This window comes from Phyllobates terribilis, unplaced genomic scaffold, assembly GCF_046119375.1.
Source record: "Phyllobates terribilis strain yellow unplaced genomic scaffold, ASM4611937v1 Scaffold_9__5_contigs__length_417890890, whole genome shotgun sequence".
In the NCBI taxonomy this organism is placed as follows: Eukaryota; Metazoa; Chordata; class Amphibia; order Anura; family Dendrobatidae; genus Phyllobates; species Phyllobates terribilis.
In genome coordinates, this window is record NW_027362769.1 from 86,254,353 (window position 1) to 86,279,175 (window position 24,823).

Consider the following 24,823-nt stretch of genomic DNA (forward strand, 5'->3'; position numbering starts at 1 on the left):
CCTTCCCTTGCCAACACGGGTGAGAAGTACCCAGAAGCTCATGGAGAGCCCGCATCTGCCAGGGTGTGTTAAGGTGAAACAGACGTGAGTCTCAAACTCACAGCACTAATACAGTAGGAATTTGGCAGGGTAAGCAGACTGCACATTAAAGCTGCCCAAAGACCTTCTCAGCTGAACTTGTGCCAACCTCACTATTATCTTTGAACAAAGCGGGCACCATGGTGACACCAGAAGCCATTACATATATGCATTTTTAGCCCCACCTCAGCACAGGACGCCTGGCACCTCTAACCCTTATATCCACCCCTTCTTTTGAGTTCTTAGATTTGCAGCTGCCATGTTCACCAAGTGAACTCAATAGCACAATGCCATAATATTACTTTATTGTTCTCAATACCCAGACTTTAGGAACAGAATACTACATTCATCCATCTGGGATAAGTGGATGTATTGTGAGAAGAAGGTGCCTACCCTGTACAGATTACTATTTACCATTTTTTGGCCCAAAAGTGAAAAAAAAAAGATCAAAACCCCAGATTGCATGGGCTTTTATGCCAATTTTTAACCCTTTAAATTGGTGTTTAAACATTACAGAATATGTGAGTTCACTAGAGCTGAGGCAGGTGTTTGATCAATCTGATTCATTTAATAGGTCTTGGCATGGCATTTAGAGTAATTTTGAAGACAAAAGGAACATGCCATCAGAAAATTACCTGTTATTTTATGCAAGTTTTCATGTTCAATGTTTTTTTGTTTCATTTTTTTATATCATGATCTATATTTAAAAATCTTTACACTTTTAACTCTGGCCATATTATGCTCATACTTTCCAAAGGTTATCTCATCACTACAGCCCAGACAACAATGACAGAAAACACCTTTATACACAGGATCAACCATTCAAACTACGTCATGGTCACAGCTCACCTATATAAGACCTATACCAGGGGTGCACAACCTTTTTTGGTCCAAAGGCCACATTGCCATACTCAACCAATGCCAAGGCCCGCTAATTTTTTCAAAGGGGTACTTACATGAATACATCACCAGAACCAAGTTTTTGAGGAGGATTTCAAGAGTTTCTGATCAGTTTCTGCTCAAAAACATCAGCGTGAACGCATGCTAATTTAAACTGAGTATTTGGAACAGAAATTGACCAAATCCTCCTCGTAATCTCAAATTTCTACTTTTTTAGGATTTTTAAGTTTTAATATAGCCATGAAGTCCGTTATGGATTGCTACATGTGGACAAGATCAGAACCAGCATCAGCACATGAGTTAGGTACTAGAACCACCATCAGTACATCAATGCAGCTCCAGAGCCACCATCAGTCCATGAATACAGCACCAGAACCACCATTAGTTCATGAATCCAGTGCCAGAATCACCATCAGTACATGAATGTTGCGCCAGAAACACCATCAGTGCCTAGACCTAGAACCTAGACCCGGACCTAGAATTTATCATGACTATTCATGTGTGTTATCCCTTCTGCTCTTGACACTCTCTGACCCCAAGTACCTGACCTCGGATATAGCCCCTGTCTATCTGTTTATCTCATCCCCTTATCTTGACATACCCTCCTGGCATTTGACCCCGGACTGTTACTTGACAACACCTTTGTCTGGCCCCTGTGTACTAGGAGCCCTCCTGGTATCTGACCTCAAACCTCCTGACTACTCTGACTCATGTCTTGTCCGTGAATAGTGACTCAGCGTCACAGAAAGTTCTTCTGTAGAATTCAGTGAGTCAGATCCTGTCTTTTGCTTTCTATGATCGATGTAACAGCTGTAAAGTATATCTCTTGCAGTTAATGAAAGCTTAGATGAGTTAAACCTACAAATATAGCATCCACAATTCTACAAATGGTACATTGCCTTTATTGCATAAGGGAAGACTCACCAATGCTTTGCAGTTTTCTTGTTATATTAGTACCTAAAATAGGAAACTAATTCAATTGTGAGACTCAATATTGCTGCAGATCAGAAAAGTGAAGAAATAGACATTGAAGGGGTTGTCCATAACTCAAGATTTTTAAAAAGCCGCAAAGCTGGGAATGTAATAAAATAACAAAATTACCTATACTCACCTATTAAATCAACGTTCACTCCAGTGCCACGCCTTCTGTGATCCTGCTGATCTTTGTGAACTGTCCTGCAGTGCCACTGTGCAGAAATTGCTGCAGTCAATCACTGTCCTCAGCGGTGATGGTAGCATTGGCTAAAGCAGTTCTTGGATGCAGCAGTCACAAGTGCGTGGTCAGCAGATAATCACTGCAAAACAGTTCACAAAGACCCACAGGGTCATCAGAACGGTGACACTAGTTAATAGGGGCTTTGCCAGATATATAATATTTTTTTTATCCCATTCTTTGTCTGTGGCAACTTTTTAAAAATCTTGGACAACCTTTTTAATCTCATCGTGTTTTGTTAATGATTTGTTCAAAGTATTAGCTAGGCATTCCTTCACTAAGGGCAAAGAAGTCTATTATCCTAGCCCATACCAAGACAGAGTTGCTTGATGGTAGCCTCAGTACCCAGCACAAACCCTGCCAGGCCCCGTAGCTACATCTCTGAACCAATCCATTTAATACTAAGATAAAAGAGAATGCATTTATAACCTCATATCCTAATCCTGTAGAAAACTGGAATGAATTTCAAAGTTGTAGTTATTCTTAGCTGTTCTGTGCATCAGTGGATATTCTTATTCATATAACACATCATTTTTTCATAGATTCTACAACAAAATGTGGGTGGAAGCCCAACAAGATCTGACACATCTGCTCCTGCAGGAGATGCCAGATGTGCCTCCCAAGCCAGAGAAAGATCGCATGGCAGTTGCCCAACAGCTTGGAACTCTATATATTCGATATCTACAGATCTTTCGTAATCTGGAATTGGCATATGATCAGATCACACATCCACAAAAAAGAAGGTTGATCAGGCTGGTTCTAGATGGAGTGATGGGACGGATACTAGAACTGAAGGATGAGCTTGTGGAACTGGAGATCTCAGAGTTTCAGTACTTTGATGACATCTTGCAAGATCTGAAGCTGGGACCAGTGAGTATCACTAAACTTAACATGCTCTTTGTAGAGGAACAGGACAAGAACTCTAGAGCCACCTTTGAAGGCAGCAATTCTAAGGCCACAGCCCCACTATCAGTATTTGGTCACTGTTCGGTCAGTATGTTTTCTCAGGAGTGAGAGACAAAACCAGGAGTGGGTGATAAATGCAGAATTGGTGACTTGTTTCTATTATACCTTTTCTCTGATTGTTCCTCACCTGGTTTTGGCTCCCACTCCTGAGAAAAAATACTGACCGAATACTGACCTAATACTGGTAGTGGAGCCATGGCCTTAAACTCATTATTGACCTTCTAATGGGCTTTGTCACATGATTTAGAATAAGAAGCCAAACCAGAAACTCCATTTGCAGACACATGTTTTGGGGTGTTTGCCCCTCATCAGTGCAAAACAGGAGAGGCTCTGACAGGGGGTCTAAGGAGTAATTTACCAAGACACTTTGTCATTGAGGTCAGACTGAGGTGAAAGTGGTCTTACCATTACGTCTTACAGTTTAGGACTTTAACTAAGTTTCTTTATTGCTACACATCTGTTTAGTTTACAGCCACTGTTCAGTAATCCAGATATCTGGAAACATAAATATGAGTTGATACCCGCTATAGAGAATCACTAATACTTTTCTAAAATGTGCCGTATATTCCCTGTATATTATCATAAAGCCATGCCTTTCATACCTCATTCAGTTAACAGTTTACTTAGGTAAGCCTAAACACATGTTGCTATAAATCTAAGGGGATAATTAATAGAAGGGGCAACTCTGCTGAACTTTTTCTATGAAAAAAGGATATATACTAATTGACATTTTCTTGTCCTTTCCATCTGTCTCCAATATACTTTACCTTGATCAATGCTTTATATATCCAGTCTGCTAAACTTAGTTCTTTTAGTTATTATTTCACTGAAGTCCACTAAACTAGCTTAAAAACATTATATCTAGTCTATGACCTGAATCTAAAATTTGCTTGATCTCTTGCATCTAACTTTATTTTGCCATACAAATAATATTTTTGATATTTGAACATTCTTTCTGCCTTAAAGAGAAAAAAAGAAAGGAAAATATGATGGACTGTAGGAAGAAACAAAGGAAGGAAATGTCATTCTTAAAGGGGTTGTCTAGTCCAGATCGATAAGTCTGCAGTCACTCTATGTGACTGCAGACTTATGAATTCCCCAGCGCAGGCACTGTGAGCTGCGGGGATTCACCGATTTCTGAGCCAGGACTGGAGGGTATGTATGCATTATACATACTCCCGGCCAGAGCCCATCCAGTGGCGCGATGTGTCACTTACTGGTCTGCATGCTGTCATTTTAATATAATCACAGTCTTCTTTTGCAGGGCTCAGATCCAGAAGTGCTCTTAGGCTGTGTGCCCACGATGCGTTTTTAATGCGCTTCCGCAGCGTTTTTGCAGCTGCGGAAACGTATTAAAAACGCATGGTAGAAGGGCAGCAATGTTCCCCAATGATAATCCGCATGTGCTGTGCACATCCTGCGGAAATTTCCGCTGCGGATTATCATTTCGGAAAAAAATGCAGCACTACCAATTATTTTGCGCAAGTGCTGCATTTTCGCCGCCATTGACTTGCATTAGAACGCATGGATTACGCAAGACTGCATCTGTACTTGCGTAATTGGCGCGTTCTAATGTGCGGATGGTACCCGGGTGTAGAGGAGAGGACAGTCTCCTCCACACCCAGGTCCCATAAAAAAAAGAATAAAATAAAAAATAAAGATTATATTCCCCTTCCGACGGCCCCCGGACTCCTTCTCTTCGCTTGCTGACAGATCGCGCAGGACTGAAGGACCTGCGCTGACGTCACAGTCATGTGACGGCAGGTCTTTTCAGTACCGCGATCTGACGGCAACCAGCACAGGAGCGCTGCAAGTCTCGGGGGCCATCGGAAGCTAAGTATTAGTTTATTTTTTTATTTTTAACCACTCTCTCAGGTCACACTATATAAATCCATGCCGTTTTCATGGATTTATATAGTGTGACCAAGTTGTCACAAGCACTTTCCAAGTGATGCTAATCGCTTGGAAAGCGCTTGTCAATCCACATGCGGAAATGCAAGTGAAGAACGCTTCATTTCCACATGTCCCTGGCAGGAATCCGCATGTACAATCCGCATGTGTTTTTTTCTGCCAGGGAGATACAGAAACGCTTAGGAAAAAGATCCGGAGCATTTCTGCATCGTGGGCACATAGCCTTAAAATTGTATAACCCCGCCCACACCACTGATTGACAGCTTTCCGTGTACAATGTACATTGATAGAAAGCTGCCAATCAGAGGTAGGGGCGCTGTTACACAGAGCAGTTGACTAGGAGGCACGAGACACCTAGGCCTGCATAATCTGTTGCTGATAAAACACTAATTTTAATAAAATAACACACAGCCTAGTACGTAACACATTGCTGGAATCAGGGTCTCTACCCCTATATTATGCTGCTCTCAGAGTTCATAGAAAAAACCTACTGACAGATTCCCTTTAATTCCGCGGGCTAAAGAGCCATAGGTTACCTCAGAGTTACATTATTCAAAGGAGACCTTTCATGTTATGATAAGAATTAACACAAGGATAACGGTATTTAGCTGAATATCACTGTACTCTATAGATTTCTTTTAAAATGCACATGGTAAAGGTTCTGGATTTTAAATGCATTTTCATCTGCATTTGGAAAACAGACCCAGTGAGATGTGGCAATTAAAATCTACCTGGATACACACAGAGGAGTAATAAAGTGAGTGAAGGCTGAAGTTTTTCCAGACTGGGCAGGAAAAATTGTTATAATCTCATGCCAACAATGTCTGTGTCTCAGTATTAATGTTTTCAACAGCTTTAGTAAGGTATGGTGCGGCTATATAATAGTAAAAATGTACAGATGGAATCACGCAGCAACAGTACAACGCTGCATAGTTATAATACTGCATTCATTGGGTAGAATAGTGGACTCGATGGTTATAATAGTGTACTCATTGGGTATAATAGTGGACAAAATTACAAAAGTAGAGTTTAGCATTATTTCACTAGTAATTATCAAATGTAATTGTTAAAGATTAGAAATAAAATAATGATAACGCTGTGTGTTATTTTTATACTGCACAGTTGTAGTCAGGAACAGATTGATCAAGGTTTTCCGGGATTTTAAAATAATGGCCAATTTTTAAAAGGGTGCGCCAACACCTAAAATGTATTTTCCAACTATCTGTCCTTACACTGTAGCCACTTTTGTAATTTCTTGTATTCCACAATACCTTATGACGCGCCCCTGGGCCTGTGTCGCGCAGCGTTGTGCACGCGGGAGCTTACCCGGAGCCGGATCTGTTGAGGGTTGTAGTCTCGTGGCGGTGATCCGGTCCGTGCCCAGGGAGTCAGACTAAGTGGCGCTGTATTAGCGGTAGATGTTGGACGACTACGCCACCCGTTGAGTACAGCTAAGGAGCTGCTGCTGCAGGGCAGACCGCTGAGGCCGGTGGTAGGATTGTGCAGCGTGATAGTATAACCCCCAACGGGAGGGGTATGGCCTCAGGGCAGCCGACGTGGATGATGGGGGTAGCAGGAACCACTCAGAGACGGTACGGTGTAGTTCAGGGTCTTTACTGGTGACAACGATAGACCCTCCCGGAGTACTGGCTAGCGATTGGGGCCTGGTCAGTCCTTGAGCAGATGGGATCTCCCCTGGCCAGGCGGAGTTGTAGGCCTCCCAAACTAACGATACTCTTCTGGCTACCTTGCTAGAAGCGAGTATAAGTAGCCCACGTCCCTGAGTGTACCGTGTGGTGCTCACCCGTATGGCCGGTGACTCGGGGCCTTCTAGTAGCTTCCGCTCCACGACGGCGGTGCTGGTCCCATGCGTGTGACCGTGCCTTCGGGTTTCTTGGCCAGAGGACCTGAAATCCCCTGCCTGACGGATTCTGCTGCTGGGTAGGAGTTAGTCCCCACAGCCTCGGACTCCGGGTCCGGTAAGAAATCTTCTCAGTCAGGGCGAGCTCTGCAGCTGCCAGCCCCTGACTCTTTGTAACACTGCTCCCACAGAGCTCCTGTTGTTTCTTCCTATGCTGCTTCTCTTCTCTACTTCTGGCATGGCCCAGGAGCTGGGCCCAGCCGGAGCCACAGCTCCCTGTCAGCCCTGCTGGCTGAACTCTCCCTCTCCACTCTCTAACCCTGCCTCAGCCCCAGGTTTATATAGGGGAAGTTCTTCCCCTCCCAGGACTGGGCAGGAGGTGTGGCATGCATAGGATTCCTGACCAAGAGACCTCCCACCTGCTCTCAGACATAACATTGCCGTTACTGTGGAAACCAGACCCCTGGGGTGCCACATTCCCCCCTAGTGAAATTTAGTACTCCGGGACTAAACATATTTTTAGAAAAACATAACAAGGTATAAACAATAATAATACAATAAGAAAAACACATGAAGATGGTTACGGCGTGTCCGCAACCGGGTGCAGTCTTTGAAGAAAACAAAGGTGTCCATTTCACCAAAACAGGGAGACGTAACCAGGTAGGGGTCTGTCCTGCCCCGAGTCCTTAACAGTCTTTAGTCCATTCCTAGGTTACGCTCCAACCATGTACAAAGGATTCCCGGTAAATCCACCAAAGACTCTCATAAATTACTAGAAACACATAATTATTTACAGGATATGGCCGCTCTCAGTCCTCGGCCAGTGGGGATAAGGAATGGCTGCTCACAGTCCTCAGCCTGGTAAGGGATAGGGGATGGCTGCTCACAGTCCTCAGCCTGGTAAGGGATAGGGACACACGGGGAACAATTCACTAATCCCAACGGGGACCATATTTTAATTAGCAGCAGTCCTTGTACCCTAACGGGTAACTATGTACAGCTCTTTATTCACGCTACTTCCCTTCAGTAGCTATGTCCTCTTTGTGCTCCCTCCTGAGGGTAGTCCTCAGACCCGTCCGGGTCCTCTTGGCTTTCCTCGTATTGGTAGTACTGCAGCTCCTCCTCGGTTAGCTGGGTTAGTATCTCTGCGACAGTCCTCCTCCCAGGTGGCCAGGACTTTACCTCCCTTTGGGCTGCCCCGGTTAATTGGGCCACCAGGATGCTCACTTTTTGCTCCTCTGTGAGGGGGTACACCTGGAAGAGGCTATCCAGCTTTTCTCTAAAGTCATGCAGGGTATGTGACTCCCCTGAGTACTGGGGTAGCCAGGCTGCCCCCGGGATATAGGGCATGGTGAAAGGCATGACCGCAACAGCGGTGGCGCTGGCGGGGGTTGAAGCGGTGAAGCTCTCCTCCGTATCCGGCATCCTTCTCCCCCCTAGTGGACCGTGGCCTACCTTGCGATGATCCTCTTCCATAGGCCGCGGCTCCGCAGTGGATCGTCAGGGTTGAGGACCTTCCGTCGCGCTCCTGTGACGTCGGCGTCTGCTGGGCTCCTTCCAGGACCTTACGCAACGTCCGGACGTGAGGCGGGGCTTCAGTTCTCGCGCGCTTTCGGAGTCCACGCCCCTCTTCTTCCCGCGCGGCGTCCCCAAGATGGCGTCCAATGGCGGGAAAACTCCACGTATGGCGGGAAGAAGGCCGAAGATAGCGCCGGATGGCGGGAAAACTCCACCGATGGCGGGAAGGAAGCGGAAGATGGCGCCGGATGGCGGGAATCTTCACCACAGGTAAGTTTGAACAGTCTTTTTCAGGCACGCAGTACCCGGTGGTTGCGGGCACGAAATCCTGCCGACTACGCCAAAAGTTGACGCGCCCCTGGGCCTGTGTTGCGCAGCGTTGCGCACGCGGGAGCTTACCCGGAGCCGGATCTGTTGAGGGTTGTAGTCTCGTGGCGGTGATCCGGTCCGTGCCCAGGGAGTCAGACTAAGTGGCGCTGTATTAGCGGTAGATGTTGGACGACTACGCCACCCGTTGAGTACAGCTAAGGAGCTGCTGCTGCAGGGCAGACCGCTGAGGCCGGTGGTAGGATTGTGCAGCGTGATAGTATAACCCCCAACGGGAGGGGTATGGCCTCAGGGCAGCCGACGTGGATGATGGGGGTAGCAGGAACCACTCAGAGACGGTATGGTGTAGTTCAGGGTCTTTACTGGTGACAACGATAGACCCTCCCGGAGTACTGGCTAGCGATTGGGGCCTGGTCAGTCCTTGAGCAGATGGGATCTCCCCTGGCCAGGCGGAGTTGTAGGCCTCCCAAACTAACGATACTCTTCTGGCTACCTTGCTAGAAGCGAGTATAAGTAGCCCACGTCCCTGAGTGTACCGTGTGGTGCTCACCCGTATGGCCGGTGACTCGGGGCCTTCTAGTAGCTTCCGCTCCACGACGGCGGTGCTGGTCCCATGCGTGTGACCGTGCCTTCGGGTTTCTTGGCCAGAGGACCTGAAATCCCCTGCCTGACGGATTCTGCTGCTGGGTAGGAGTTAGTCCCCACAGCCTCGGACTCCGGGTCCGGTAAGAAATCTTCTCAGTCAGGGCGAGCTCTGCAGCTGCCAGCCCCTGACTCTTTGTAACACTGCTCCCACAGAGCTCCTGTTGTTTCTTCCTATGCTGCTTCTCTTCTCTACTTCTGGCATGGCCCAGGAGCTGGGCCCAGCCGGAGCCACAGCTCCCTGTCAGCCCTGCTGGCTGAACTCTCCCTCTCCACTCTCTAACCCTGCCTCAGCCCCAGGTTTATATAGGGGAAGTTCTTCCCCTCCCAGGACTGGGCAGGAGGTGTGGCATGCATAGGATTCCTGACCAAGAGACCTCCCACCTGCTCTCAGACATAACATTGCCGTTACTGTGGAAACCAGACCCCTGGGGTGCCACACCTTACACTTCTCCCTATCTAGCTAAACTCTAAGTGTGTTTTTTACTGTACTTTCTGTGATGTTTCTTTGGGAGAACTCCCAAAGTGACGTCACATGAAGCTGATGCTGCATTCATTCCCCGCAGCATTCATCACCCCTGCTGGACGTCACAGGGGCAGAGCTGCAGTTACTTATTAGTTTGTTGCATCGCCGTCCCCTCTGAAGATATCCTGGATCCTGAGTGATGGACGCTGTAGGATATGTGAGTGCAGTTCTGGTACTCTGCTTCTGTCTCTGCCTTAGCTTCTAACTGAAAGAAGACGTCATCAGGGGGTGGAGATAGAAGCAGTGAGTGACACCAGCGCCGCCCCTGATGATGATTCATTTGAGGGCGGCGCTGGTGTCACTCGCTGCTTCTATGTCCGCCACCTGCTGACGTCTTCTTCACAGATGCTATGGAGAGGCGAAGACAGAAGCAGAGTGCCAGCGCTGCACTCACATCTCCCGCAGCGTCCATCACTCAGGATCTAGGAAATCTTCAGAGGGGGCAGCGATGCCACAGACTAGTGAGTAACTGCAGCGCTGCCCCTGTGACATTCTGTTCCAGAGGTAGGTAGGGAAGTGTATGGAATTGTGTAGTAAAGCAAATTTAAAAAGTGGTTAGGGTGTAAAGATAGATAGTTAGAAAATACATTTTAGGTGCCTGACCCAAGTGCATTAATGAGTTAAACCCCTTTAATATAGACAATGGGGCACATTTATCAGTACTGTCTAATTCTTAGGCAGTGCAAGTTTCGACCAGACAGTTTTAAGATGCACCAGATTTATTATAGTGGTTCATGCAGTTGCTTAATCTAGTGTATTTTAAAACTGTCTAGACTAAGGCCTCATTCAGACATCCGTTTTTCACATACGTGTTCTATCTGTGATTTTCATGAACCCAACACCTTCCCATTATATTCTGTTGGGATGTTCACATGTCCATGTTTTTTTGCAGACCATGTGACTGCAAAAACATCATGAAGATATGTTCATTGATCTCAGTCATGGATCAAATGCTATGGGTCTATGGGTCTGTGAAAAACCTTTGACAGCACACAGATACCATCTGTGTGCAATCTGTGTGCTGTCCATGATTAACATTGTAATGGGTTGGAGAAGATTTGCAATTTTTCTTTTTTTTTTGCCATGAAAAAAATCACTGATGAAATATTGTTGGTAATACTGTCTCACGGAGCAAACACTGCTGAAAATCTGATCCAAAACACTGATAAAAATGTTTCCGTGTTTTACGTGGCAGAAAAATCACTAAGTAAGGCCTAAGTGAACACCACCTTTTAGTTTGCTTACTTTGTGTCAACAATTTGCACTAAAATTAGGCAATGGCCCTTTTCCAACAAACTGCACACTTTTGTAGCAAAGCTACACTCCACTTGCCGGAAAAGGCGCAGAAAGAATCTAAAACACTTCCTAAAGATAGTACAAGACATGGAAGTTTTTGGGCTCAAATTACTCCAGAATTCTCTCATTAATGGCTCATTTAGACATCCAGAATTTTTCTCATATGCTAAAACTTTGGACCATTTTGCATCAGTGTTTGGGATCAGATTTTTATCAGTGTTTGGTCAATGTGTCTGTATTTACCATCAGTGTTTCATCAGTGATTTCTCACTGCTGAAAATACACGGCAAAGCTTCTCCCATCCATTGCAATGTTAGTCATAAGCAGCACTCGGATGGCACACTGACAACATCCGTGTGCTGTCTGTGATTTTCATGGACCAATAGACTTGAATGGGTAATTTTGATCTGTGACGCAGATCAAAAACGAACAAGTTGCAGTGATTTTTTTACAGTATACTCAGTTTGCAAGAAAAAAATTGAACATTGGACTATAATTGGTACATGTTTTATCCTGGAGAAACATGGATAGAACATGTATGTGACACACGGATGTCTGAACGAGGACTTAGGGTGCTTTTACATTGCATTCGGCAACAAGTTCTCTGGTCCCGTCAGGGCATACAGTGCCTACAAGTAGTATTCAACCCCCTGCAGATTTAGCTGGTTTGATAAGATGCAAATAAGTTAGAGCCTTCAAACTGCAAACGAGAGTAGGTTTTATGAACAGAAGCATAAATCTTACAAACCAAAAAGTTATGTTGCTCAGTTGAATTTTATTAAATTTTAAACATAAAAGTGTGGGTCAATTATTATACAACCCCTATGTTTAATATTTTGTGGAATAACCCTTGTTTGCAATTACAGCTAATAATCGTCTTTTATAAGACCTGATCAGGCCGGCACAGGTCTGTGGAGTTATCTTGGCCCACTCCTCCATGCAGATCTTCTCCAAGTTATCTAGGTTCTTTGGGTGTCTCATGTGGACTTTATTCTTGAGCTCCTTCCACAAGTTTTCAATTGGGTTAAGGTCAGGAGACTGACTAGGCCACTCCAACACCTTGACTTTTTCCCTCTTGAACCAGGCCTTGGTTTTCTTGGCTGTGTGCTTTGGGTCGTTGTCTTGTTGGAAGATGAAATTACGACCCATCTTAAGATCCTTGATGGAGGAGCGGAGGTTCTTGGCCAAAATCTCCAGGTAGGCCGTGCTATCCATCTTCCCATGGATGCGGACCAGATGGCCAGGCCCCTTGGCTGAGAAACAGCCCCACAGCATGATGCTGCCACCACCATGCTTGACTGTAGGGATGGTATTCTTGGGGTCGTATGCAGTGCCATCCAGTCTCCAAACGTCACGTGTGTGGTTGGCACCAAAGATCTCGATCTTGGTCTCATCAGACCATAGAACCTTGAACCAGTCTGTCTCAGAGTCCTCCAAGTGATCATGAGCAAACAGTAGACGAGCCTTGACATGACGCTTTGAAAGTAAAGGTACCATACAGGCTCGTCTGGAACGGAGACCATTGCGGTGGAGTACGTTACTTATGGTATTGACTGAAACCAATGTCCCCACTGCCATGAGATCTTCCCAGAGCTCCTTCCTTGTTGTCCTTGGGTTAGCCTTGACTCTTCGGACAAGCCTGGCCTCGGCACGGGAGGACACTTTCAAAGGCTGTCCAGGCCGTGGAAGGCTAACAGTAGTTCCATAAGCCTTCCACTTACGGATGATGCTCCCAACAGTGGAGACAGGTAGGCCCAACTCCTTGGAAAGGGTTTTGTACCCCTTGCTAGCCTTGTGACCCTCCACGATCTTGTCTCTGATGGCCTTGGAATGCTCCTTTGTCTTTCCCATGTTGACCATGTCTGAGTGCTGTTCACAAGTTTGGGGAGGGTCTTAAATAGTCAGAAAAGGCTGGCAAAAGAGATCTTTAATCCACACATGTGAAGCTCATTATTCTTGGTGCCTGAACTACTTCTTAATACTTTAGGGGGACCAAACAGAATTCTTGTGGTTTGAGCGGTTGAATAATAAATGACACTCTGAATTAACTTTTTACGTTTAAAAAAAAAAAAAAAAATTTGCTGCAGTGCATTTCCCACTTCCAGGCTGATCTACAGTACAAATGTCACAATGCCAAGTTAATTCCGCATGTGTCATTCAGCTAAATCTGCAGGGGGTTGAATACTACTTGTAGGCACTGTATGTCCAAACCCCCCGCAAAACAGGATCCGGACATATGCGCCGAAGGGGCCATAGACTGTAATGGTGTTGGATGAGCGAATGTGAGCTCTGAAATGCATAATTTTTGGGAGTGTACACATACTGGAAGAGGACACTCAGACGTATTAGACTGCCCACGGGCAGCATGTATCTGACACTAGCTGTATGATTTCGACCATTTCAGAGGCATTTCAGAGAAAAATCTACTTTAAAAGCCACCGAGGACAGTCTAGTTTGATACAGGCAAATAATTAAAATTTTAATTCATTATTCCAGAGCATCTGCTGCCATTTTTCTGCACACCAGTTCCTATGTTTCGTGCATAGTTGAGCTGCTTGGCCTTGTTTCCATGTTGAAGTTATGGCCTTTTATTGCTGCAATTTTTCAATGAAGACCACTTCTGGCCAGACTTCTTCAATATAGGTATAATTGGATCCCACTGGGTGCTGCCACTTCTGAGCTGATACCACTGCTGGACATCTTATTTTGAAGGAAAGTAAGCATGATGTGTCTTTCGTCTGCTGCACTAACTTTTCTTGGCCAACCACTGCATCTACTTTCTACATTGTTGTCCATTGTTTGGTGTTTGCATTTCATTAATTGATAAAAATAAACTATTAACACGTCTTTGTTAAAGAATTCTTACTTTGCAGCAATTTCGCACACCTACCTAAAGCTTTTGCACAGTACTGTACTGTGCTGTGACGGGAACTTCAGTAAAGTAGCTGTAGCACTCTAGTGAGTGCACCTAAACCTTCTGCTGATCGGTGGGGTCCTGCAAGGAGGACAAATGTTAAGGATTAACAGTGCATTTTTTTTTCCAGGAAAGTTTGGAAATTCCAATTCCAAAATATTTCATCAAGGAAAAAATTAAAGTACTGAAGGATCGTGAACGGATACTTTCCCAGATACTGGAGCGCAATGGAGCCAAAGACACAGAAGTGGTAAGCTTGTCTGAATACCAAGGGTATAACAAATGTCTAAAATATGACAAAATATTAGTGCTTCACTGCAATTCAATAAAAGTTAGTGTGCAAAAATGAAAAGCCTGAGATACACAGCTGATCTATTCTGGAAGCAGAAGATTAGCATATAAACAACCAACTTGGAGATAGCTCTTATGCAGCTCTACAGTGGGGACGGAAAGCAGGGGCGTACATAGAAGTCATGGGGCCCCATAGCAGAAGCTCTAATTGGGCCCCCCCCCTACAAAAAATAAATATTTGTCTGTGTCACAAAAGAGCAGCTCTCCTAACTTTCCAGCCTTTACATAGTAATTTACCTCCTTCTGAAGTCGTAGATTCCTCCTTCATTGCCCCCATAAAGTATGATGCCAACAAAAGTGCCCCCCAAACAGTATGAAGCTGACTCGCCCCCTGGGCCGTGGGGCACTCGGATCCGGGCAATTAGGGAAACGATGGGAGTAGTAGTGGCAACCCGGTTCCGTGGCTCAGGGTGGTCAGGCCAGTGGTAGTCCGTTATGTGTTATTGATTATGTCCGACTACGCCACCCGTGGATTGCGGTTATTAGGAACCGCCGCTGCTTGCAGACCGCTGGGGCTGATGAGGTGTGCAGCTATGGTAGTGTGACTCCCCACGGGAAGAGTGCGGCCCCAGGGCAGTATAGTGGATGGTGGGAGTGATGGTAGTGAGAGTCCCAGTGATGATAGTGCTGGAGGAGCAAGGAGCACACAGACAACAGGTTGCAGTCCAGGGTCTTTACTGAAACAGGTAAACTGACCCATAAACAGTCCCAGCTAGGAGGGGACCTGGATGTCTGAGAGCAACGGGGAAATTGGCCCTGGTCAGGGTGAGGGTGTAGGCCTACCGTGCTTTCTGCGCTCCTTCTGACTATCTCCTCCTGATAGGATAACAGCCCACGTTTCCGAGCTTTCCGTGCTTTCTCGCCTGTATGGCCTGCGACGTGGGTTCCTTTCTGCTCCCAGCCTTGTACGGCTTTACTGGTCCCTTCGGTTGTGGCAGGGCCTCCAGGCTTCTTAGGCCAAGGAATGTATAGTCCCTTTCAGACTGGTTCTCTGCTGGGGGAGGTGGAATCCTTCCAGCCTCAGACACCAAAGTCTGGTAAAATGAAGTCTTTTCTCTGCCAAGACAGGCTCTCTTCGCCTCATGTCTCTGGCTGGTGGCTCTCTCCTACTGCCACACTTCCTCTTAGGTGCAATCAACTGTCTGTCCCTGCTCCACTCTGGGACACGTCTCAAAGCTGAGACAGGCTTTCCAGTTCTCTCCAACCCTGTCCCCAGTACCAGCTTTTATAGGGGCAGCCTGCTCCCCCTACTGGCCTGAGACAGGAGGCATTGCATGCTAATGTTCCCCTGGCCAGAGAACCTCCCCCTTGCTCTCAGGCACAGCTTTAATTACACTTGTGGCATCCAGGTAGGGTGACACATTCCCCCCTAGTGAAGTTTAGTACTCCGGGACTAAACAATAAACAAGGATAATATACATGACAATAAAACATTAATAGACAAACGACGCACAAATTGAGTTCTTTAGGTCACAGTGTGGTCTGTGACCGGGTGTCCATATCACCAAAACAACAGAGAGCCTTAACCAGGTGGGGGTCTGTCCTACCCCAAGTCCTTCACAGTCTTAGTTCATTCCTGGGTTAAGCTCCGAACGCAGTCCATACAAGGTCCCGGTTATAAAAAGTCCATAACCTGTGAGTCCTTACGGTTGCTGCAAGAGACTGAAACACAGAATTACCGAACATGCATGTAACTTGGCAAACATTTTAACATTTGGCAACAGGGTTATTTACAATCTTAGTGCACTCTATATTCTCCAGCGAGCGGGTATCTGTCCCTTTGTGCTCCTGGTTGACCTCCTTAACCCACTGTCTGGTGGTGGACTGACTCTGCTTTTCCCACTAGCGTTAGGGGTACAGCTACTAGCGGGGTGTACAGGTAAGGCAGGCAGCTGTCTGCGGGTTCTCTGGCTTACCGCAGGCATGGCAGGCTCACTGTCAGCAGAGGGTTGACTCTCCTGGGCTGCTGGAACAGGCTCTTCTGCCTCTGGAACCGCTTGCTCCTCTTCACCTTCCGGCTCTGGTGTTGGTTGTTGCTGTGCCGGTTGCAGGAAATGCAGGACGGGTACCACTATAGCATCATTTATGCGAGTCCAGGACTGAGGGAACTCTCTGAGAACGGTGCTGATCATTTCTTCCTTGTCCTCTGCGGGTTCAAGGTCACTCTGATCCTCTTCTGCACTACGGAGTTGCTCGGGGCACCTTTTGAGGTGGTCTCTGGAGACGACACTAGTGGTTTCTCCTCCGTCCTTGGTGATTACGCACACCTTTGGGTTGTCGTGGTCAGACTGCAGTACGGTGTAGGGTTCCCTTTCCCACTGGTCGTCCAACTTATGTAGCCTTCTTTTTCGCTTTAGGACTTGCTCACCAGGTTCTAGGGGACCAGCAGGGGCGTGTTGATTGAAGAGTCTTTCTTGCTTCTCTCTCACCTGGGCCAGGCTCTTCTCCACACTCTCCTGTACCTTCTTGTACTGCAGTTGCCTTTCCGTATCCCAGTCCGCATCCGGGGAGGTGTCCTCAGGTATTAGGACTCCCATCTCCAGGTCTACGGGCAGCTTACCCGGTCTAGCTCGCATCAGGTAAGCCGGGGTGCAGTTTGTAGCATTCACCGGGATATTGTTGTACATGTCTATCAGGTCCGGCAGTTTTTCTGGCCACAGGCTGCGTTCCTCCAGGGGCAACGTCTTCAGGAGATCAATGACTATATTGTTCATCTTCTCACACATCCCGTTGGTTTGGGGGTGGTAAGGCGTTGTACGAATCTTCTTACAGCCATAGAGGTGGCAGAACTCCTGGAAGATTTCAGCTTCAAACGCTGGACCCTGGTCTGTCAGGACCTGTTCCTGATACCCGTGTGGACGGCAGAAGTATTGCTGGAAGGCTCGGGCCGCTGTTTGGGCTGTCAAGTCTTTTACCGGGACCACCACTAGAAAACGGGAATAGTGGTCCACGATTGTCAGGGCGTAGATGTATCCGGACCGGCTTGGAGCCAATTTGACGTGGTCCAGAGCTACCAGCTCAAGAGGCTGCGTGGTGACGATGGGCCTCAAGGGTGTCTTCTGGCTGGTGCGGTCCTTCCTCCTCAGGTGACAAGGGCCACAGTCTCTGCACCACTTTTCTACTGCTCCTCTCATGCCGACCCAAAAGAACCTTCCTCTTAGTAGGAACTCCAGTTTCTTCCAACCGAAGTGTCCCGCTCTGTCATGGTAAGCTCCCAGGACCATAGCTGCATCTCGCCTTGGGACCACGACTTGCCAGGTCAGCTCGTGCGTCCGGTGGTTGACAATCCTTCTGCACAACTTGCCTTCGTAGAGGAACAGCTTGCTCTTCTCCTTCCATAGCTGCTTGGCTTCCTCTGGGGCATCTGGATCTAGGCGGGCGTCTTCCCGGGTCAGCAGATCTTTCACCAGGCGGACTGCAGGGTCACTATCTTGGGTCTCGGCCCAGCTGTGGTGAGGTAGGGGATTCATCATCACAGTTGTTAGATCCTCCTCCTTCACGCGGTGAGAGTGTTGAGCGGCTCCATACCGGTGAAACGCGGGGAGTTCTACCTCCTCCAGCTCTTCTGGGTCTTCGTCGCCTTCAGGTAAGTGAGGCATTCTTGATAGGGCGTCCGCGTTGGCGTTGGTTTTGCCTGCCCGGTACTTGATCACGAAGTCATAGTTGGAGAGACGGGCCATCCACCGCTGTTCCAGGGCACCCAGTCTTGCATTGTCCAGGTGTGTCAACGGGTTGTTGTCCGTGTACACGGTGAACTTTGCGGAGGCCAGGTAATGCTTGAAGCGTTCCGTCACGGCCCACACCACCGCCAAGAATTCTAGCTTGAAGGAGCTGTAATTCTCCGGGTTCCTTTCGGTGGGCCTCAGCTTCCGGCTGGCGTATGCGATCACCCGTTCTCTGCCCTGTTGGTTTTGGGACAGTACGGCTCCCAGTCCCACATTACTGGCATCTGTGTGGAGAATGAAAGGCTGGCCATAATCAGGGTAGGCCAGGATCTCATCCCCAGTGAGGGCCAACTTTAGCTGGCGGAAGGACTCCTCTTCCGGTTTATCCCACTTGAAGGGTGGCTTTTGACTTCTGGACTTGGACTGTCCGATCAGGAGGTCCTGCATAGGAGCTGCCATCTTAGTGAACCCGGGGATGAACCTTCGGTAGTAGCCTACCAACCCGAGAAACTGTCTCACCTCTTTGATGTTCGAGGGGCTTGGCCAGCTCTTGATTGCCGTGACCTTGTCAGGGTCGGGGGCCACTCCTTCCGCACTTACCACGTGCCCTAGGTACTGGACCTTTGGTTTCAGCAGGTGACACTTCGATGGTTTCACCTTCAGGCCGTAGCCTGCCAGGGCTTCGAACACCTCGGCCAGGTGCTTTAGATGGTCCTCGTAGGTCTTCGAATAGACGATCACGTCGTCCAGGTAAAGGAGGACCGTCTCGAAGTTTCGGTGCCCTAGACAGCATTCCATCAGCCGCTGGAAGGTCCCTGGTGCGTTGCAGAGCCCGAAAAGCATGCAGTTGAATTCGCTCAGTCTCATTGGGGTGGTGAAGGCGGTCTTCTCCTTGTCAGCCTCTGCCACAGGAACCTGCCAGTACCCGCTAGTAAGGTCCAAAGTAGAAAAGAAGTTAGCAGATTTTAGTGCGGCTAAAGACTCTTCTATTCTAGGCAGCGGATATGCGTCTTTGTGGGTGATACGGTTGATTTGTCTATAGTCCACGCACATTCTCATGGTGCCGTCTTTCTTTTTGACCAGAACCAAGGGGGCTGCCCAGGGGCTACAGCTGTCTCTAATGACCCCAGCTTCTTTCATCTCCCTTAGCATACCCTTGGCATACTGATAATGTGCAGGGGGTACAGGTCTGTGCCTCTCTTTTATTGGTGGGTGGCTCCCTGTGGGGATGTGGTGTTCTATCCCTTTTACTCTGCCGAAGTCTAGCGGGTGCTTACTAAAGACTCTTTCGTACTCCTGTACCACCCGGTAGACTCCTTGTTTTTGATGCAGGGGAGTGGAGTCAGCACCCACGTGGAGTTTCTGGCACCAGTCCTCCTTTTGTTTCTGGGAGCCATTACCCTCCGCCTGAGGAGATGGAGGCAAGGGTTCCACGGCCCTGATAGCTTGGTGTTCGACGACAAACAGTTTGGCGAGTGTAGCGTACCTGGGTAAGTGTACTTCCCTCTCCCCAATGTTGAGGATGCGGACGGGCACCCTCCCATGACGGACATCAACCACCCCCCGGGCTGTCAAAATGGTGGGCCTGCTGTCTGAGTACACGGGTTCTACCATGGCTTGGTAGTCTCTACCTCTCAACCCGATTGCAGTCCGACACCAGATCATCATTTCACTTTTGGGAGGCATGGAAATGGGGAATGCATCACTGAGTCTTACGCTACCGATCTCACCACCAGACAGTTCTACCTGCTGCAGTCTCATCAGGGCTTTTATCTCCTTGTTGAGGACTCTCTGTTGGCTGGAACTAGCATTCACCGCCACCTGTTGTAGAATTACAATTACCTCTGAAAGACAATTTTCAATTATGTTAGTACCCACAGTTATTTTAGGGTGACTTTCATGACGGTCAATGTCCACAATAATAACTCCCTGTGCCGGCAGTTCAACTTTACCAATTTTAATGGTCATCTCCTTGAACCCCATCTGCGGCACGGGTAAGCCATTACTGGCGATGATGCTCAAGTTACTGTCTGGATACCGTGTGATATCAGCGTCAGTCCAATACTGCTTAAAAAGTACATAAGGGATAGTGGTTACTTGTGACCCAGTATCCAGCAAGGCGCTCATGGGGATACCGTCCAGCACCACGGGTAAAACCGGGCACCCCCCAACGTACTTATCGCGCCAATTATAAGGGCCTGGTGATCTTATGCCTGGGGGTCGGCCCTCTGCCCCAGGTTGGACCCGTTTAAATTACAGTACCTGGAAATGTGTCCGGGCTGGTTGCATCGATGGCAAATGGGCTGTCCATCCTCTGCGTAGCGGTCTGTGGGCCTCCCTCGGAACGACGGGATCCTCCTCTGTCGACGCCACGGGACACCCTCCGGACTTGAAGCCAGCTTGATGGGTCTTGACGGGTCCACTTGCAACGCCTGGACGGTCCTGGTCAACGCCGCGATGCTCCTGGTCAGCTCCTGGACTTGGTGGTGCAGGCCTTTCGACGGGGCTTGGTTCAGGGCCTGTGCATCAGCCTCCACGGAGTCCATAGAGGAGGGCGCCGCCTCCTGGTGGTAGGTGATAGCAGGGCGCCGGGGGTTTATAGCGCCACTGGTTGCAGATTCACGGAGCACCCTTATGGCCCTGTCCTTAAATTGGGCAAAGGTCAGGTCGGGGTTCTGGAAGAACATGAGGCGCAGCTGGGCCCTGTGGGCGCTGGACAGCAGACCCTCTATGAATTGTTCTGTTAGCAGCTTATCAGTTTCCTGCACACTGCCAGGGTCAGTTTGTTGAATAGCCCTCAAGGCTTCCTGCAGATTTAGGGCATAGTCTCTGATGCTGTCCTGTGCCCGCTGCTTACATCCATAGAACCTCATTTTAATTTCAGCGGAGGTACGTGTATCAAAGGTACCCCGCAGCCGGGCCAGAATACCCTTCACAGTCCCTTTCTCCTCAATGGGCCATGATTTTACCTCCCTTTGGGCTGCGCCAGTTAACTGCCCTGTCAATATGCTGACCTTCTGTTCCTCTGTCAGGGGGTAAACTTGGAACAAACTATACAGTCTTTCCTTGAAGTCAGTTAGGGCATGGGGCTCCCCTGAGTATTTGGGCAGCCAGGCCGCTCCAGGGATGTAGGGCAAGGAAAAGGGCATCACCGCTGCTGCAGCTGCGTTGGTGGTAGTGGGCGCCTCTGTGTCCGACATCTTCCTCCCCCCTAGTTAAGCGTGGCCTACCTTCCGACGATCCTCTTCTGTAGGCCGCGGCTCCGCTGCTGCTGCTATGGACGAGGACCTGGCGTCGCGTCCTGATGACGTCAGCGTCGCTCCCTCTCCCTTCCAGGACCTTGCGCAGCGTCGGTGCGTGGGGCGGAGCTTCGGATCTCGCGCGGTTTTGACGTCCACGCCCCTCTTCTTCCCGCGCGGCGTTCTGAAGATGGCGTCCGATGGCGGGAAACAGCTGCAGATGGCGGGAAGACGGCAGAAGACGGCGGGAAAAGGTCCAAGATGGCGTCTGATGGCGGGAATCGGCTCCGGATGGCGGGAAAAGACTCCGGACGGCGGGAAACTTCGCCACAGGTAAGTTACAAAAGTCTTTTTCAGGCACGCAGTACCCGGTGCTTGCGGGCACGAAATCCTGCCGACTACGCCAAAGCTGACTCGCCCCCTGGGCCGTGGGGCACTCGGATCCGGGCAATTAGGGAAACGATGGGAGTAGTAGTGGCAACCCGGTTCCGTGGCTCAGGGTGGTCAGGCCAGTGGTAGTCCGTTATGTGTTATTGATTATGTCCGACTACGCCACCCGTGGATTGCGGTTATTAGGAACCGCCGCTGCTTGCAGACCGCTGGGGCTGATGAGGTGTGCAGCTATGGTAGTGTGACTCCCCACGGGAAGAGTGCGGCCCCAGGGCAGTATAGTGGATGGTGGGAGTGATGGTAGTGAGAGTCCCAGTGATGATAGTGCTGGAGGAGCAAGGAGCACACAGACAACAGGTTGCAGTCCAGGGTCTTTAGTGAAACAGGTAAACTGACCCATAAACAGTCCCAGCTAGGAGGGGACCTGGATGTCTGAGAGCAACGGGGAAATTGGCCCTGGTCAGGGTGAGGGTGTAGGCCTACCGTGCTTTCTGCGCTCCTTCTGACTATCTCCTCCTGATAGGATAACAGCCCACATTTCCGAGCTTTCCGTGCTTTCTCGCCTGTATGGCCTGCGACGTGGGTTCCTTTCTGCTCCCAGCCTTGTACGGCTTTACTGGTCCCTTCGGTTGTGGCAGGGCCTCCAGGCTTCTTAGGCCAAGGAATGTATAGTCCCTTGCGGACTGGTTCTCTGCTGGGGGGAGGTGGAATCCTTCCAGCCTCAGACACCAAAGTCTGGTAAAATGAAGTATTTTCTCTGCCAAGACAGGCTCTCTTCGCCTCTTGTCTCTGGCTGGTGGCTCTCTCCTACTGCCACACTTCCTCTTAGGTGCAATCAACTGTCTGTCCCTGCTCCACTCTGGGACACGTCTCAAAGCTGAGACAGGCTTTCCAGTTCTCTCCAACCCTGTCCCCAGTACCAGCTTTTATAGGGGCAGCCTGCTCCCCCTACTGGCCTGAGACAGGAGGCATTGCATGCTAATGTTCCCCTGGCCAGAGAACCTCCCCCTTGCTCTCAGACACAGCTTTAATTACACTTGTGGCATCCAGGTAGGGTGACACAATACCCCTATGGTGCATTCCTCCACATTAGCCGCCACATGCACAGTATAATGACCCTATTGTACCCCACATCAACTCCCACGGCAAAGTATGGTGACCCTAACACAGTATAATCCCCCAACTGTGAACCCCACAGAGCCCTCCATACACTCTCATGGCCCCCACACAGCCCTCAAAACAGTATAATGGCCCCCACACAGCCCTCAAAATATTATAATGGCCCCACATAGCCTTCAATATAGTATAATGCACCACCAATAATCTTCCATATAGTATAATGCGCCCCCATAATCCTCCATATAGTATAATGCTCCCCCCATAAACCTCCATATAGTATAATGCGCCCCCCATAATCCTCCATATAGTATAATGAACTTCCCATGGTCCTCCATAGAATATAATGCACTCCCCATAGTCCTCCATACAGTATATTACACACCCCATAGGGTAAAATGCAGCCCCCATATAGTATAATGCACGCCACAATCTTGCAGTATTATGGGCACCACGTACTTACTGATTTTAAAATACCGTATATTTTAAATAAGCCGACTCGAGTATAAGCCGAGGCCCCTAATTTTACCACATAAAAATGGGAAAACCTATTGACTTGAGTATAAGCCTAGGGTGGGAAATGCAGCAGCTACTGGTAAATTTCCCCATCCTCGTATGTGTGGCCCCCTCAATCCCACAATCCCTGGTATGTGTGGCCCCCACAATCCCTGGTATGTGTAGCCTCCTCAATCCCCCAATCCCTGGTATGTGTGCCCCCCTCAATCCCACAATCCCTGGCATGTGTGGCACCCTCAATCTCACAATCCCTGATATGTGTAGCCTCCTCAATCCCCCAATCCTGGTATGTGTGGCCTCCTCAATCCCCCAATCCTGGTAAGTGTGGCCACCTCAATCCCCAAATCCTGGTAAGTGTGGCCTCCTCAATCCCCAAATCCTGGTATGTGTGGCCTCCTCAATCCCCTAATCCTGGTAAGTGTGGCCTCCTCAATCCCCAAATCCTGGTAAGTGTGGCCTCCTCAATCCCCAAATCCTGGTAAGTGTGGCCTCCTCAATCCCCAAATCCTGGTAAGTGTGGCCTCCTCAATCCCCAAATCCTGGTAAGTGTGGCCTCCTCAACCCCCAAATCCTGGTATGTGAGGCCTCCTCAACCCCCAATCCTGGTATGTGTGGCCTCCTCAATCCCCCATTCCTGGTATGTGTGGCCTCCTCAATCCCCCATTCCTGGTATGTGAGGCCTCCTCAATCCCCCATTCCTGGTATGTGTGGCCTCCTCAATCCCCCATTCCTGGTATGTGTGGCCTCCTCAATCCCCCATTCCTGGTATGTGTGGCCTCCTCAATCCCCCATTCCTGGTATGTGTGGCCTCCTCAATCCCCCATTCCTGGTATGTGTGGCCTCCTCAATCCCCCAATCCTGGTATGTGTGGCCTCCTCAATCCCCCATTCCTGGTATGTGAGGCCTCCTCAATCCCCAAATCCTGGTATGTGTGGCCTCCTCAATCCCCCATTCCTGGTATGTGTGGCCTCCTCAATCCCCATTCCTGGTATGTGTGGCCTCCTCAATCCCCCATTCCTGGTATGTGTGGCCTCCTCAATCCCCAAATCCTGGTATGTGTGGCCTCCTCAATCCCCCATTCCTGGTATGTGTGGCCTCCTCAATCCCCCATTCCTGGTATGTGAGGCCTCCTCAATCCCCAAATCCTGGTATGTGTGGCCTCCTCAATCCCCCATTCCTGGTATGTGAGGCCTCCTCAATCCCCCATTCCTGGTATGTGTGGCCTCCTCAATCCCCCAATCCTGGCATGTGTGGCCTCCTCAATCCCCCAATCTTGGCATGTGTGGCTTCCTCAATCCAAGTATCCTGGCATGTGTGGCCCCCTCATCCCCCAATCACTGCACACAAAACAATAAACACTTATACTCACCTTCCTTCCTCACCTCTGCTCCAGC

General features: G+C 48.8%; 1 protein-coding gene across 3 annotated transcripts in view; it reads left to right on the forward strand.

Annotated features, from left to right (window-relative positions):
• Positions 1-24,823, forward strand: part of DRC11 (dynein regulatory complex subunit 11) — a 330,184-nt gene that overhangs the window by 62,526 nt on the left and 242,835 nt on the right. For 2 of the 3 annotated variants that reach the window (XM_073646703.1, XM_073646702.1), the window contains exons 2-3: positions 2,734-3,061; positions 14,283-14,402. In XM_073646703.1, the coding sequence (XP_073502804.1) occupies positions 2,734-3,061; positions 14,283-14,402 (448 nt within the window). The remainder of the gene's footprint in view (positions 1-2,733; positions 3,062-14,282; positions 14,403-24,823) is intronic. The other variant, XM_073646704.1, reaches the window with a different exon arrangement.